This window comes from Heterodontus francisci, chromosome 1, assembly GCF_036365525.1.
Source record: "Heterodontus francisci isolate sHetFra1 chromosome 1, sHetFra1.hap1, whole genome shotgun sequence".
Taxonomy (NCBI): Eukaryota; Metazoa; Chordata; class Chondrichthyes; order Heterodontiformes; family Heterodontidae; genus Heterodontus; species Heterodontus francisci.
Window position 1 is genome coordinate 6,666,966 of NC_090371.1, and position 17,018 is coordinate 6,683,983.

Sequence of the window (17,018 nt, forward strand, 5' to 3'; positions counted from 1 at the left end):
TTATGTACCTGGACACCAAGATCTCTCTGCTCATCTACACTACCAAGAATCTTCCCATTAGCCCAGTACTCTGCATTCCTGTTACTCCTTCCAAAGTGAATCACCTCACACTTTTCCGCATTAAACTCCATTTGCCATCTCTCAGCCCAGCTCTGCAGCCTATCTATGCCCCTCTGTATCCTACAACATCCTCCGGCACTATCCACAACTCCACCGACCTTAGTGTCATCCGCAAATTTACTAACCCACCCTTCTACACCCTCATCCAGGTCATTAATAAAAATGACAAACAGCAGTGGCCCCAAAACAGATCCTTGCGGTACACCACTAGTAACTAAACTCCAGGATGAACATTTGCCATCAACCACCACCCTCTGTCTTCTTTCAGCTAGCCAATTTCTGATCCAAAGCACTAATTCACCTTCAATCCCATACTTCTGTATTTTCTGCAATAGCCTACCGTGGGGAACCTTATCAAACGCCTTACTGAAATCCATATACACCACATCCACGGCTTTACCCTCATCCACCTGTTTGGTCACCTTCTCAAAAAACTCAATAAGGTTTGTGAGGCACGACCTACCCGTCACAAAACCGTGCTGACTATCTCTAATGAACTTATTCTTTTCAAGATGATTATAAATCCTATCTCTTATAACCTTTTCCAACATTTTACCCACAACCGAAGTAAGGCTCACAGGTCTATAATTACCAGGGCTGTCTCTACTCCCCTTCCTGAACAAGGGGACAACATTTTCTATCCTCCAGTCTTCCGGCACTATTCCTGTCGACAATGACGACATAAAGATCAAGGAAAAAGGCTCTGCAATCTCCTCCCTGGCATCCCAGAGAATCCTAGGATAAATCCCATCTGGCCCAGGGGACTTATCTATTTTCACACTTTCCAAAATTGATAACACCTCCTCCTTGTGAACCTCAATCCCATCTAGCCTAGTAGTCTGAATCTCAGTATTCTCCTCGACAACATTTTCTTTCTCTACTGTAAATACTGACACAAAATATTCATTTAACGCTTCCCCTATCTCCTCTGATTCCACACACAACTTCCCACTACTATCTTTGATTGGCCCTAATCTAACTCTCGTCATTCTTTTATTCCTGATATACCTATAGAAAGCCTTAGGGTTTTCCTTGATCCGATCCGCCAATGACTTCTCGTGTCCTCTCCTTGCTCTTCTTAGCTCTCCCTTTAGATCCTTCCTGGCTAGCTTGTAACTCTCAAGCGCCCTAACTGAGCCTTCACGTCTCATCCTAACATAAGCCTTCTTCTTCCTCTTGACAAGCGCTTCAACTTCTTTAGTAAACCACGGCTCCCTCGCTCGACAACTTCCTCCCTGCCTGACAGGTACATACTTATCAAGGACACGCAGTAGCTGCTCCTTGAATAAGCTCCACATTTCGATTGTGCCCATCCCCTGCAGTTTCCTTCCCCATCCTACGCATCCTAAATCTTGCCTAATCGCATCATAATTTCCTTTCCCCCAGCTATAATTCTTGCCCTGCGGTATATATCTGTCCCTGCCCATTGCTAAGGTAAACCTAACCGAATTGTGATCACTATCACCAAAGTGCTCACCTACATCTAAATCTAACACCTGGCCGGGTTCATTACCCAGTACCAAATCCAATGTGGCATCGCCCCTGGTTGGCCTGTCTACATACTGTGTCAGAAAACCCTCCTGCACACACTGGACAAAAACTGACCCATCTAAAGTACTCGAACTATCGTATTTCCAGTCAATATTTGGAAAGTTAAAGTCCCCCATAACAACTACCCTGTTACTCTCGCTCCTGTTGAGAATCATCTTCGCTATCCTTTCCTCTACATCTCTGGAACTATTCGGAGGTCTATAAAAGACTCCCAACAGGGTGACCTCACCTCTCCTGTTTCTAACCTCGGCCCATACTACCTCAGTAGACGAGTCCTCAATCGTCCTTTCTGTCGCTGTAATACTCTCCTTGATTAACAATGCCACACCCCCCCCCCCTCTTTTACCATCTTCTCTGTTCTTACTGAAACATCTAAATCCCGGAACCTGCAACATCCATTCCTGTCCCTGCTCTACCCATGTCTCCGAAATGGCCACAACATCGAGATCCCAGGTACCAGCCCATGCTGCAAGCTCACCCACCTTATTCCGGATGCTCCTGGCGTTGAAGTAGACACACTTTAAACCAAGTTCCTGTTTGCCAGTGCCCTCTTGCGTCCTTGTAACCTTATCCCTGACCTCACTACTCTCAACATCCTGTACACTGGAACTACAATTTAGGTTCCCATTCCCCTGCTGAATTAGTTGAAACCCCCCTGAAGAGCACTAGCAAATCTCGCCCCCAGGATATTGGTACCCCTCTGGTTCAGGTGAAGACCATCCTGTTTGTAGAGGTCCCACCTACCCCAGAAAGAGCCCCAATTATCCAGGAAACCAAAACCCTCCCTCCTGCACCATCCCTGCAGCCACGTGTTCAACTCCTCTCTCTCCCTATTCCTCGCTTCGCTGGCACGTGGCATGGGCAACAACCCAGAGATAACAACTCTGTTTGTTCTCGCTCTAAGCTTCCACCCTAGCTCCCTGAATTTCTGCCTTAAATCCCCATCTCTCTTCCTACCTATGTCGTTGGTGCCTATGTGGACCACGACTTGGGGCTGCTCCCCCTCCCCCTTAAGGATCCCAAAAACACGATCCGAGACATCACGAACCCTGGCACCTGGGAGGCAACACACCAACCGTGAGTCTCTCTCGTTCCCACAGAACCTCCTATCTGTTCCCCTAACTATGGAGTCCCCAATGACTAATGCTCTGCTCCTCTTCCCCCTTCCCTTCTGAGCAACAGGGGCAGACCCTTCTCAGAGAATCCCCGAGGTAAGTTTTTTATACTTACCGGTCCGGAACTCCGCCCTCCGAGTCTGCTCCGAGAATCCCCGAGGTAAGTTTTTTATACTTACCGCTCTGGAACTCCGCCCTCCGAGTGTTCTCAGAGAATCCCCGAGGTAAGTATTTTATACTTACCGGTCCGGAACTCCGCCCTCCGAGTCTGCTCCGAGAATCCCCGAGGTAAGTTTTTTATACTTACCGCTCTGGAACTCCGCCCTCCGAGTCTTCTCAGAGAATCCCCGAGGTAAGTATTTTATACTTACCGGTCCGGAACTCCGCCCTCCGAGTCTTCTCAGAGAATCCCCGAGGTAAGTATTTTATACTTACCGGTCTGGAACTCCGCCCTCCGAGTCTGCTGTGAGAAGAAACTCTCATCCCATCTGTCTGAGTTACTTTTCAACCCAGGCACAAAGGTGAAAGGGCAGTGTTTAAGCTATGATATCACCTCGTCCCCCAACATCCTGTTTGTACCCAGATCTGATCTGTGTGGCACAGAGTGACCCAATGAGATCTTACTTCGCAGTTGTTACAGCAAACTCCAGCGGCTGAACATTTTGCACCAGGTTTCAGTGCACAAGTCGATGCCTCACAGCAGGTGTCAGTACATTCCTGAGGGGAAAACAAATACAGAAAATACTGGTTAAGTGACATCTGAACACAGTAAGCGGAGTTTCACTGATTCAAGACTAAGGGAACAATGTAGAGGGAGCGTTACTCTGTATCTGACACATTTGTTTTTCTTTTTTTTGTCTTTTTTTATAAGGTGACCTTTATACGCTGAGGAGGTGTTTATTCCTCAGGCCTTCTTTCAATACATTTAAAAAAAAATAACTTTAATAAAAACAGATAAATAAACAAAAAACTCAAATTAAAATGCCATTCTCGGCGTCGACGATGCACTCCAGTCCCTGCGGTGCCCACCGGTCGCGGAAGGCCTCAAGCGTACTGGCGGACACCGCATGCTCCTTCTCCAGGGACACCCAGGTGCAAACGTAACCATGGAAGAGGGGCAGGCAATCAGGGAGGACGGACCCCCCGACGGCCCGCAACCTGGATCTGTGAATTGCCACCTTGGCCAGGCCCAGGAGCAGACCGACGAGGAGATCCTCCTCCCGGCCCAAGCCCCTCCGCACCGGGTGCCCAATGATCAGGAGTGTGGGACTGAAGTGGAGCCAAAACTTGAGGAGCAGCCCCTTCAAATACTCACAGAGGGGCTGCAACCTCGCACACTCCGTATAAACGTGGAACACGGACTCGTCCAGGCCGCAGAAAGTACAGGTGGCCTGGGAGGTCGTGAACCTACTTAAAGTCTGTTGCACGGGACTGCTCTGTGCAGCACCCTCCACCCCAAGTCCCCGATGTAAAGGGGGAGGACTCCCGCGTAGAGAGACCTCCATCGGGGTTTCCCCTCGCCGCCAGATGGCAACACAGACCGCCAGGGCGTGTCCGGTCGGCTGACGAGGGCGAGGAAGTGGAGAGTGTGCAGGAGCAGCACGTACAGGAAACCCCTCCGCACCGATTGGAATGGCACGGAGGGCATTTCCGAGAGGCGGCTCGGCTCCCGAGGAGGGTTTCGGGGCCCGGGTCCGATGAGCAGTTCTGGCCGAGTGGGGGTCAGCTTGGCCGAGTGCGCTCTGCGCTCCCGAGCCCCCTCGCCACCCGCAGTGAGGGGCATCCCGGGGGCTTTGGCTACTCCTCTGCCCGCCGGTCCATCCCCGGAGTCGGCCGCCCGGACAGCCGAGGCGCTCTCCTCCGCCGGCGGGGGAGCGCCCTGACTAGAGGCGACCATGTTCCAGACTCGGAAAAGATCCCGGTAAAAGACAGGCAACTCCCTCAGAGAGGCGCAGCTAACGGACTCCACCGGGAGCTGCGTGTCGTCTTGAAGGCAGTGACACTGGCGGAAAAAATACGTCGCCAGCGCACACCATCTGGGAGGACGCTTGACGTACAGGTATCTCTGCAGGGTTCAAAGGCAGAGAGTCGCAGCCTGGATGTGGATGCACACCAGCGACTGACCGCCCTCCTCAATTAGGAGACTCAGGACCGCGGCAGAGACCCAGTGTTTCCTCTTGCCCCAGAAGTAATCGACGTGCTTCTTCTGGATCTTGGTGGCAAATGCAGGGGCGGGGCCAAAGTGACCAACCGATACCACAGCATCGAGGCCACAAGTTGGTTTATGACCAGTGCTGTACCCCTGTGGGAAAGCACTCGGAGCAGTCCTGTCCAACGTCCCAGCCGAGCGGTGACTTTCACCTCCAACTCCTGCCAGTTTGCCACCCAGGCTTCCCCAGTTGGACTAAGATGGACTCCCAGATAGAGGAGGTGCGTGGTTCTCCACGTAAAAGGTGTCATCTCCTCCAGCAGGGAGTCCACCCGCCACTGACCAACCAGGAGTCCGGAACATTTCTCCCAATTGATCCTCACGGAGGACACGGCAGAAAGGTCTGCTGGCAGTCACGCATCCTCTGCAAGTCAACGGGATATGTGACCACGAGGAGCACGTCATCGGCGTAAGCTGAGAGGACGACCCGCATGGCCGGCTCGCGCAAAGCCAATCCCATCAACCTCCTGCGAAGCAGGTACAGGAACGGCTCCACACAGATGGTATACAATTGGCCGGACATGGGGCATCCCTGACGCACTCCTCTCCCAAAGCGAAGGGGCGCCGTCAAGGACCCGTTAACTTTACTAGACACTCTGCGGTGGCGTATAAAAGTCGGATCCGGGCCACAAAATGCAGCCCAGGTCCGAAAGCGCGCAGAGTCCTGAAATGTATTCGTGATCCACCCTGTCAAACGCCTTCTCCTGATCAAGGGAGAGAAAGGCAACCGACTGACCAGTCCTCTGGGAAAGATAGATCAGGTCCTGGACCAGATGGATGTTGTCCTGGATGGACCGGCCCGGGATCGTGTAGGACTGGTCGGGGTGGATCATGTGGGCCAGCACGGAGACCAGGCGGGTAGACATAGCCTGGGCAAATATCTTGTAAACAGTGCTGAGGAGGGAGACTGGACGCCAGTTTTTAAGCCGGCGGAGATCGTCCCTCTTTGGCAGCAGGACGATGACTGCCCTGCACATTAAAGGGGCATCTCCCCAGTCGCCAGGCATTCCCCCAGGACCCACGCGTAATCCTCCCCCAGGACGTCCCAGAACACCCTGAGGAACTCCACGGTCAGCCCATCCAGTTCCGGGGATTTGCCCCTCGAGAGCTGGTGGAGGGCGCTGGTCAGCTCCGCCAACGTGAGCGGAGCCTTCAATCCTTCAATGGCCCCCGGGCTGACCTGCAGCAGGTCCTCCCACAAAACCCTGTGCGCATCCTCACTGGACGGATCCGGAGAGAACAACGCACTGTAATAAGTACGGACCAGGAGGCCCATTCTCTCCGGATCCATGTTGGAGGATGTCGTCGGCCAGCTGCTCTGTAAGCTTACAGACCCCCACCATTTTTCCAGCGAGTAGAAGAAGGGTGAGGCAGGGTCCAAATCTTCCAGAATCTGGATCCGCGAACTCACGTAAGCGCCTCAGGACCCTATGAGCTGCAGGTCCCTCAGCACCCCCTTCTTCTCTTTGTACACCTGCCACAGGGCTGGGTTCGCGATGGCATGACCGAGGCGGGACTCCAACCTCCCTCTCTAGGCGCCCGATCTCGGCTTCCCGCCTCTTGGTCGACCCCTTCGTGTACTCCTGACAGAAAACACGGATGTGAGTCTTGCCCACATCCCACCATAGCCTCAAGGAGGGGAAGCCCCCCTGCTTCCTTCTCCAGTCGGACCAGAATTGACGGATCGAGTCCCGGAATCGCTCGTCCTCCAGCAGCCGGTTGTTCAAGTGCCAGTACGCGGACCCCGCTCACGTGCGGAGCGGAGTGAACTCCGCCTACACCAGGTGGTGGTCTGAGCACGGCACCAGCCGTACAGAGGCCGCCGAGACACGGGAGATGTACACCTGCGAAAAGTAGAGGTGGTCGCTTCGGGACCTTCTTCCTCCAGACCTCCACGTGAAGGCGCTGGAGTCAGGATAGAGATTATATTTTATTATTTTTAGAGATACAGCACTTAAACAGGCCCTTCAGCCCACCGAGTCTGTGCCGACCAACAACCACCCATTTATACTAATCCTACATTAATCCCATATTCCCTACCACATCCCCACCATTCACCTACCTACACTAGGGGAAATTTACAATGGCCAATTTACCTATCAAGGCTGTGGGCAAAAACCACAGCACCCGGCGGAAACCCATGCGGTCACAGGGAGAACTCGCAAACTCCGCACAGGCAGTACCCAGAACTGAACCCGGGTCGCTGGAGCTGTGAGGCTGCGGTGCTAACCACTGCGCCACTGTGCCACCCCACAATTCTGCCAGACATCCACCAAGTTGTGGGAGCTGATCAGTTCCCTCAACTTCTGCATCAATGCTTGGGCACACTGGGGACCGGAGCGATCTCCCATCTCGAGGGTACAGTTAAAATCCCCCTCGAGGATGATGCACTTGCTGCCATTGATGATGCATGCAGCGAGAGGGTCCCAGAGTTCCACTGTGGGGTTGAGAGGAGACTCGGTGGCGAATCAAGATCGCCCTCCGTGCCCCACATCGAGTCCCCATCCTCCTCTGGCTTGTCACCGCCTGTGGGGCGGACGTCCGAGCCGCGCCAGCTGGTCCCACCTCCGTCACGATCCCACCTGCAGGATCGATGGAAGAGGAGTCCTCTCTGGGTTCTAGAATGGATCTGGAGCCTGTGGGCACCAGCGGTTCAGGACCCCCCTCCACCCACGTCCACAGGCCAATGAGTGGTTCAGGGGAGATGAAGTGCCCGACTCTGGAAATCCAGCCGATGTCGGGACTGGAGGTGGAGAGAGGAGGCCATCTCCTGCCCCACCAGCACCCACAAGACCAGCAGACAGGGAATTAGACAGATTAGCCTCTGGGTCAGGTACATCCCGGGCGGCAGCACCAGGCTGTTGGGAGGGCGGCCCCTCACAGGTCTCGCTCTCACCCAGGACACCCGACCCATTGGCCAAAGGAATGATTTCTCCCGTGGGGTCCACAGACTCCCCTACCAAGAGCGGGTCCCCCACCTCAAGAGTTGACAAGATTACAGGGGCTTCTCCCCCACCTCCGTTCTGAGGGGTGGAGGGTTCCCGCCGAGGGCTCGAGGCCCTGATTGTGCTGGTGGCAGGGGGAGCCTGAGGACCCAGGCTAGGAGATAGACCCCGTGGTTCAGGGCCTTCTTCAGAGGAGGGACGTCTCCTCCTCTTATTTTGGGAAGTGGGTGGCGGCTCAGACACCTCCATGTCATCAGGGACCTCTGCCTCCGCACCCACCTGTTGCCTGGTCACCCTGGGCCTGAGCCCAGCCCTGGGGCAGGTGGATTCCCTGGGAGCAGGCCTTGGACTGAGCTCAGGCTCGGGTTGTGCAATGGTGTCCAGGGGACAACATTCTGTGAAAACATTCTGTGAAGACGTGCCTCTCGATGTTTATTTTTCCTCCGCGCCTTCCTTCCACTTGGACGAGCTCCCCCCTCCCCGCTGGAGGCCATGAAAACCACAGACTCCGGAACCAACTGAAAGGTATCTGCTGGAGGTGTAGGGGGAGTGGGAGGAGGTGCAGCGGCGCCACCCTGGGCTGCCGAGGTGGAGTTGGCAGCCGGGAGATTGGGGCAGTTCTTGCTAACATGCCCCACCCCCTTGCAGACATGGCACCATGCCCCGTCCAAGGTCCAGAAGACGTGGCGGGCTGTCCCCTGGAACTCTATATTGAAATGGCCATCCATGACCTCCTCCCGCGCCAGCTGCTGCATGAATAGCTGGCAGCGGAAGGAGTACACATGCCGGAGTCTTCTCCCGAAGACCAAGCGGGACTGGGGCGAGCCCCGTCTTTACTTCCCCCAGATGGTGCAGGTGGGGAAGGAGGAGCTCACCAGGAATGAAGGGCGGGACATTTGACAAAATGATTCATTGTGCAGTTTCCTCCAGGGGCTCCACTGGCAGAAAGGTCCCACCCACGGTGAGCCCCTTGCTCAGGGTCAGAGACACCGCCCACTTGGTCTTTACGAATAACACAGCCTTTCCGTACATTTTTGAGGCAGCAACAATGGCCAAAGGGCCGACAACCTCGGCCATTGCTTTCACACATGCCTCTATCATCATGTTTGGGTGGACGTAACTCTTGACCCCATGTTTAGATGTTATTAGTGCAAACGGTGACGGGGCAACAGGTGCAGCTACAGCAGCCGCGGCAGCATATGTACAGGAGGGCCCTGCCACCGTCGAAGGAGGGCTTGCCATGGGGTCTAAGAGCCATGCTCACCCCTAAGAAACAAAGCAAATTGACACAACTGAAACAAAAAAAAAACTTTAAACAAAGTGGTGTGGGAGTAGAGGAGGATAGGAGTAGGAAGATAAAGGAAAAGGGGAGGATAGGTGACTGAGTGGAGGAAGGGAGAGAAAGGCTGAAAAGGATGCTTGTTTCAACTGCCAGTTGGAGCACCTTTACAACAATTAATCCAAAACTGTTTGTTGTCTTCCAGTTGGGGAAGGCTTCTTCGCCCGGGACGACGAGAACCGCCCGGTACTCTCCTCTTCTGATTTTCACAAAAAAATCTTCACCTGTGCAACTCCAGCTGTCCCGAGCAGGCAGTTGGGGTGGGGAGGGAGCTCCCTGTGTGCAAGCACCAATACAAATACAGGGGCCCCCTAACGGATTTGGCAGCCCCACCCCTGAGTCTTCCGGCCTCTTCTCCCTCCCCCAAACAGTTCAAACTTAGAGTCTTTTAGGTGCTCTGACACCCACCTCACCAAAACAATTGCAGTCTTCCTTGATGGTTTCACTCCACTCTGCAGTCTCCTCTCTCCAGTCACTGCGGTCTCCTCTCTCCAGTCACTGCGGTCTCCTCTCTCCAGTCACTGCGGTCTCCTCTCTCCAGTCACTGCAGTCTCCTCTCTCCACTCTGCAGTCTCCTCTCTCCAGTCACTGCGGTCTCCTCTCTCCACTCACTGCGGTCTCCTCTCTCCAGTCACTGCAGTCTCCCCTCTCCAGTCACTGCGGTCTCCTCTCTCCACTCACTGCGGTCTCCCCTCTCCAGTCACTGCGGTCTCCTCTCTCCACTCACTGCGGTCTCCTCTCTCCACTCACTGCGGTCTCCTCTCTCCACTCTGCAGTCTCCTCTCTCCAGTCACTGCGGTCTCCTCTCTCCACTCTGCAGTCTCCTCTCTCCAGTCACTGCGGTCTCCTCTCTCCAGTCACTGCGGTCTCCTCTCTCCACTCACTGCGGTCTCCTCTCTCCACTCACTGCGGTCTCCTCTCTCCACTCTGCAGTCTCCTCTCTCCAGTCACTGCGGTCTCCTCTCTCCACTCTGCAGTCTCCTCTCTCCAGTCACTGCGGTCTCCTCTCTCCACTCATTGCGGTCTCCTCTCTCCAGTCACTGCAGTCTCCCCTCTCCAGTCACTGCGGTCTCCTCTCTCCACTCACTGCGGTCTCCTCTCTCCACTCACTGCGGTCTCCTCTCTCCACTCACTGCGGTCTCCTCTCTCCAGTCACTGCGGTCTCCTCTCTCCAGTCACTGCGGTCTCCTCTCTCCAGTTACTGCAGTCTACTCTCTCCACTCTGCAGTCTGCTCTCTCCACTCTGCAGTCTCCTCTCTCCAGTCTCTGCGGTCTCCTCTCTCCAGTCACTGTGGTCTCCTCTCTTCAGTCACTGCTGTCTCCTCTCTCCAGTTACTGCGGTCTCCTCTCTCCAGTTACTGCAGTCTCCTCTCTCCACTCTGCGGTCTCCTCTCTCCACTCTGCGGTCTCCTCTCTCCAGACACTGTGGTCTCCTCTCTCCAGTTACTGCAGTCTCCTCTCTCCACTCTGCAGTCTCCTCTCTCCACTCTGTAGTCTCCTCTCTCCACTCTGCAGTCTCCTCTCTCCACTCTGTAGTCTCCTCTCTCCACTCTGCAGTCTCCTCTCTCCAGTTACTGCAGTCTCCTCTCTCCAGTCACTGCGGTCTCCTCTCTCCACTCACTGCGGTCTCCTCTCTCCACTCTGCAGTCTCCTCTCTCCAGTCACTGCGGTCTCCTCTCTCCACTCTGCAGTCTCCTCTCTCCAGTCACTGCGGTCTCCTCTCTCCACTCACTGCGGTCTCCTCTCTCCACTCACTGTGGTCTCCTCTCTCCACTCTGCAGTCTCCTCTCTCCAGTCACTGCGGTCTCCTCTCTCCACTCTGCGGTCTCCTCTCTCCAGTCACTGCGGTCTCCTCTCTCCACTCACTGCGGTCTCCTCTCTCCACTCACTGCGGTCTCCTCTCTCCACTCTGCAGTCTCCTCTCTCCAGTCACTGCGGTCTCCTCTCTCCACTCTGCAGTCTCCTCTCTCCAGTCACTGCGGTCTCCTCTCTCCACTCACTGCGGTCTCCTCTCTCCAGTCACTGCAGTCTCCCCTCTCCAGTCACTGTGGTCTCCTCTCTCCACTCACTGCGGTCTCCTCTCTCCACTCACTGCGGTCTCCTCCCTCCACTCACTGCGGTCTCCTCTCTCCAGTCACTGCGGTCTCCTCTCTCCAGTCACTGCGGTCTCCTCTCTCCAGTTACTGCAGTCTACTCTCTCCACTCTGCAGTCTGCTCTCTCCACTCTGCAGTCTGCTCTCTCCACTCTGCAGTCTCCTCTCTCCAGTCACTGCGGTCTCCTCTCTCCAGTCTCTGCGGTCTCCTCTCTCCAGTCACTGTGGTCTCCTCTCTTCAGTCACTGCTGTCTCCTCTCTCCAGTTACTGCAGTCTCCTCTCTCCAGTTACTGCAGTCTCCTCTCTCCACTCTGCGGTCTCCTCTCTCCAGACACTGTGGTCTCCTCTCTCCAGTCACTGCGGTCTCCTCTCTCCAGTTACTGCAGTCTCCTCTCTCCACTCTGCAGTCTCCTCCCTCCACTCTGCGGTCTCCTCTCTCCACTCTGCGGTCTCCTCTCTCCAGACACTGCGGTCTCCTCTCTCCAGTCACTGCGGTCTCCTCTCTCCAGTTACTGCAGTCTCCTCTCTCCAGTTACTGCAGTCTCCTCTCTCCACTCTGCAGTCTCCTCTCTCCACTCTGCAGTCTCCTCTCTCCAGTCACTGCAGTATCCTCTCTCCACTCTGCGGTCTCCTCTCTCCAGTCACTGCAGTCTCCTCTCTCCACTCTGCAGTCTCCTCTCTCCACTCTGCGGTCTCTTCTCTCCACTCTGCGGTCTCCTCTCTCCACTCTGCGGTCTCCTCTCTCCAGACACTGCGGTCTCCTCTCTCCAGTCTCTGCGGTCTCCTCTCTCCAGTCACTGTGGTCCCCTCTCTCCAGTCACTGCAGTCTCCTCTCTCCAGTTACTGCGGTCTCCTCTCTCCAGTTACTGCAGTCTCCTCTCTCCACTCTGCGGTCTCCTCTCTCCACTCTGCGGTCTCCTCTCTCCAGACACTGCGGTCTCCTCTCTCCAGTTACTGCAGTCTCCTCTCTCCAGTTACTGCAGTCTCTTCTCTCCAGTTACTGCAGTCTCTTCTCTCCAGTTACTGCAGTCTCCTCTCTCCAGTTACTGCAGTCTCCTCTCTCCAGTTACTGCAGTCTCCTCTCTCCACTCTGCAGTCTCCTCTCTCCACTCTGCAGTCTCCTCTCTCCACTCTGCAGTCTCCTCTCTCCAGTTACTGCAGTCTCCTCTCTCCACTCTGCAGTCTCCTCTCTCCACTCTGTAGTCTCCTCTCTCCACTCTGCAGTCTCCTCTCTCCACTCTGCAGTCTCCTCTCTCCAGTTACTGCAGTCTCCTCTCTCCAGTTACTGCAGTCTCCTCTCTCCAGTTACTGCAGTCTCCTCTCTCACTCTGCAGTCTCCTCTCTCCACTCTGCGGTCTCCTCTCTCCACTCTGCGGTCTCCTCTCTCCAGTCTGCGGTCTCCTCTCTCACTCTGCAGTCTCCTCTCTCCACTCTGCGGTCTCCTCTCTCCACTCTGCGGTCTCCTCTATCCACTCTGCGGTCTCCTCTCTCCAGTCACTGCGGTCTCCTCTCTCACTCTGCAGTCTCCCTGCGGTCTCCTCTCTCACTCTGCAGTCTCCCTGCGGTCTCCTCTCTCCACTCTGCGGTCTCCTCTCTCCACTCTGCGGTCTCCTCTCTCCACTCTGCGGTCTCCTCTCTCCAGTCACTGCGGTCTCCTCTCTGCAGTTGCAGCAGCACAGGTGCAGCTGCTCCCCCTGATTGCAGGCAGGAAGTGCTCCACAAATTGCCCAGCCAATCCCAGTGCTGTACCTGTCCTGGGAGTGTTTGATGGCAACAATGTCCAGGGAGCTTTACTCTGTTTCGAAGACATGCTATACCTACCTTGGGAGTGTTTGATGGGACAGTGTAGATGGAGCTTTACGTTGTAGCTAACCGGTGCTGTAGCTTCCCTGGGATTGTTTGATGGGACAGTGTAAAGGAAGCTTTAGTCTGTATTTTCACACAATCTTTTGGGGGGTCTGCTCTTCAAATGAGTCATTGATTGTGGAAGGTGCTCTTGGGAGAGTAGCACCTACCCTGGTCATAGGGTCACATGATGTCATATTGACACACTATTGTGGAAATGTTTAACTTGGAAAGAAAGATGGATTGGGAGTGGATGGTGACTGAAAATTGTAAAACATTTCAAGCACAACGGCAATCCTCCTTCAACACTCCCACTGTGAGTTTAACGTGGGGGGGCAGGAGGAGCAGTGGGGGAGGTTGTTTGTGTGCATGGAACTTGATCGCTAGAGATGGGTCAGTCATTTACAATGGCGTTTTGATCATTAGCTCACGATAATGAGGCAAGTTTCACATGATTTCTGCAGGGATTTGGATTGAGCATTTCCAGCATGGGTTTCCCAGGGTTCCGGAAACTAAACAGTGAAACACAGGCAAGACTGAGTGGCACTTCATCGGGCTTTTAAAGATCAGATTAGCTGATATCAGTGAAGGCTCAGTGCTTATTGCTGATTGGTCAGTTCCCGCTGACAAACATTTTGCAGCGAGTTCTTGTGAATTTAGGTACTTTTACAAACTTTGGAGAGTTTCAAGCAGCCAGTTTCAGGATGGGGGTGTATCATGAATGCTTTTGATAGGACATCGGATGAGGAAGTTAATTACCGTCCACGGCAGTAATGTCATGCTATGGTGGAGAAGGTCGACGGACAGAGGCTCAACGTGCTTAACTTCCGTGGGCTCAGATTAACATATCAAGTGGTTGCTGACATCTGAAGCTTCTTTCAAGAAGAGCTGCGTTCTGCTGGACCTGTGGCCATGCATCATCGTCCTTATTTTCTTAGCCTCTGGCTCCTTTCAGAGCACCACTAGAAACTTCTCCAGGCATTTCCAGTCGGCTGGACTTTAATGTATAAGATGGGTTGTTTTCCAGAGCGATGATTTATTTCAACTTCTGAGAGTAGCCAGAATGAATAGTGTTACGACGAAGGCGGGAGTAATGCACTGTTAATTCAGTCCCACTACTCCACAGATCAAGAAACTTTTCCACCTACCAAAGAATAGCCAAATTAGACACTCTATTTGTTCCCCAGAATACAGTACACCAACCCTGGTTTCTTTAAACAACAACAATAACTATTTATTCGAAAAGAAATAATAAGTCTTAACTACTAATGAGATAAATCTATCTATTTGAAAAAGTCATATTTCCTTAAAGCTGATGCACACACACATGCATTTACAAAAAAAAAGGTTAACCAGTGAAAAAAGATTTTGGCTTGCAGCTGTTTCTTAGGAATAGAAAGAAGAATAAAAATCATTGCGTTAATCACATCCTGGTAGGATATTTTTGGTACGGTGAGTTGTCCCAGAGTCGAATAGTCGGATGCCACTCTCCAGGCAAGGTTGATGAACAGTCTGTGATGGGTAGGCGGTAACGACAATTTAACTGCAGGATGCATCATATAGGTCTTCCATCAGGGGTGTAGCAACAAGTCTGCTTAGGTCAGCAGCTGTCTAGCAGAAGAAGAATTCTTCAGATTTCAGGATTTCTTGCGACACAGGAAGCAGCAGGAATCACACTGGATGCAGGGTTTCTTCTCAAGCGATGTAGGATTCCTTTACAGAGAGAGGTAACACTTTTCTGGGTGTTCCTCTCGCTCCAGACAGGTCAAAGCAAAGATTTTAAATACGTGCTCTTCGTCCAAATCACTGGCTATTTAAAGGGTCCTAAGTGAAAAACACCTTCCTGAACATGGTCACATGTCCAGACAGTGACTCTTGTCATTCAAAAAAAAAGCTGCTCTGAGGAAGGCCAAACCCCTATGGTTTCCTTGAAATTGCCTGCTTTCCTGTTCTTGTACAAGTTCAACTTCCTTTCAAAGCACCCATAAAGTTCAACTTCTGTTATGAACTTCCTTTTGAAACATTGCAAAAATTCCAACTGTTTTCAGGTGTCCAAGTCGACTGAAAACCCTTTTCTTCAGTTTTTTTTAAAAACACACAGAAGTCCAAGATTTTAATACAAAATAAAACCTTTTGCAACAATAGGCACTTGATTTTTTTCTCTGGCTGGCTTCCCACCAGCACAGGATTGATTACACGCAGGTGGCACTATGAGGACCACCAGATCAACCAGGAGGTTTTATCAACTGCATGGGGTTTAATTCTATTAGTGCACAGTTGGTGTGAAACCACAAGAAGAGATTCATGCAAATGTTCACCAGATTCTCTGGGAACTATTATGCTGCTTTTATACTGCAGCAGTCCAACTTATCAAACCTCTTCTTACCAGTAAACAAAATTAAAGGCTGGCTCATAGGAGACAAGGAACATCGCCTTCCAACCTAGTGAATGGCACCTGTAAGGAACCCCACAACTGAGGCGCAGGAAGGCTATAACGAGAGCCACATGACCATCAGGTGTGTCATTGAGCAAGATATCGGCATGTTGAAGATGTGATTTAGCTGCCTAGATGGGTATGCAAGCACCCTTCTAAAATCATCAGCAAAAGTCTCCATACATCTTGACCACTGGCAGCAGTGAGGAATAGATGTGGAGGAAGACCAAGGCACTAATCAAGCATCTTCCAATGATGACATTAAGGAAAAGGAGGAGGAGGGCAAGTACCATGAGCAATATGAAGATGGACCATCCATCCTGCTGTGCAACACATTCGACAGGCATTCAATAAAGTTTTTTATTGGTTCGTTCATGGGATGTGGGCATCGCTGGCGAGACCAGCATTTATTGCCCATCCCTAATTGCCCTTGAGAAGGTGGGGGTGAGCTGCCTTCTTGAACCGCTGCAGTCCATGTGGGGTAGGTACACCCACAGTGCTGTTAGGAAGGGAGTTCCCAGATTTTGACCCAGCGACAGTGAAGGAACGGCGATATAGTTCCAAGTCAGGATGGTGTGTGACTTGGAGGGGAACTTGCAGGTGGTGGTGTTGCCATGCATCTGCTGCCCTTGTTCTTCTGGGTGGTAGAGATTGCAGGTTTGGAAGGTGTTGTCGAAGCAGCCTTGGTGAGTTGCTGCAGTGCATCTTGGAGATGGTACACACTGCTGCCACTGTGCATCGGTGGTGGAGGGTGTGAATGTTTGTGGATGGGGTGCCAATCAAGCGGGCTGCTTTGTCCTGGATGGTTTCGAGCTTCTTGAGTGTTGTTGGAGCTGCACCCATCCAGGCAAGTGGAGAGTATTCCATCACACTCCTGACTTGTGCATTGTAGATGGTGGACAGGCTTTGGGCAGTCAGGAGGTGAGTTACTCGCCGCAGGATTCCTAGCTTTTGACCTGCTCTTGTAGCCACGGTATTTATATGGCTACTCCAGTTCAGTTTCTGGTCAATGGTAGCCCCTAGGATGTTGATAGTGGGGGATTCGGCGATCGTAATGCCATTGAATGTCAAAGGGAGATGGTTAGCTTCTCTCTTGTTGGAGATGGTCATTGCCTGGCACTTGTGTGGTGCGAATGATACTTGCCACTTATCAGCCCAAGCCTGGATATTGTCCAGATCTTGCTGCATTTCTACACGGACTGCTTCAGTATCTGAGGAGTCGCGAATGGTGCTGAACATTGTGCAATCATCAGCGAACATCCCCACTTCTGACCTTATGATGGAAGGAAGGTCATTGATGAAAGAGCTGAAGATGGTTGGGCCTCGGACACTAAACATAGAAACATAGAAAATCGGAGCAGGAGTA

At 52.8% G+C, this 17,018-nt stretch overlaps 1 protein-coding gene across 1 annotated transcript in view; it reads right to left on the reverse strand.

Moving 5' to 3' along the window:
- Positions 1-17,018, reverse strand: part of LOC137377644 (disintegrin and metalloproteinase domain-containing protein 12-like) — a 369,827-nt gene that overhangs the window by 108,046 nt on the left and 244,763 nt on the right. Inside the window, exon 13 of the mRNA XM_068047522.1 lies at positions 3,411-3,503. Within this exon, the coding sequence (XP_067903623.1) occupies positions 3,411-3,503 (93 nt within the window). The remainder of the gene's footprint in view (positions 1-3,410; positions 3,504-17,018) is intronic.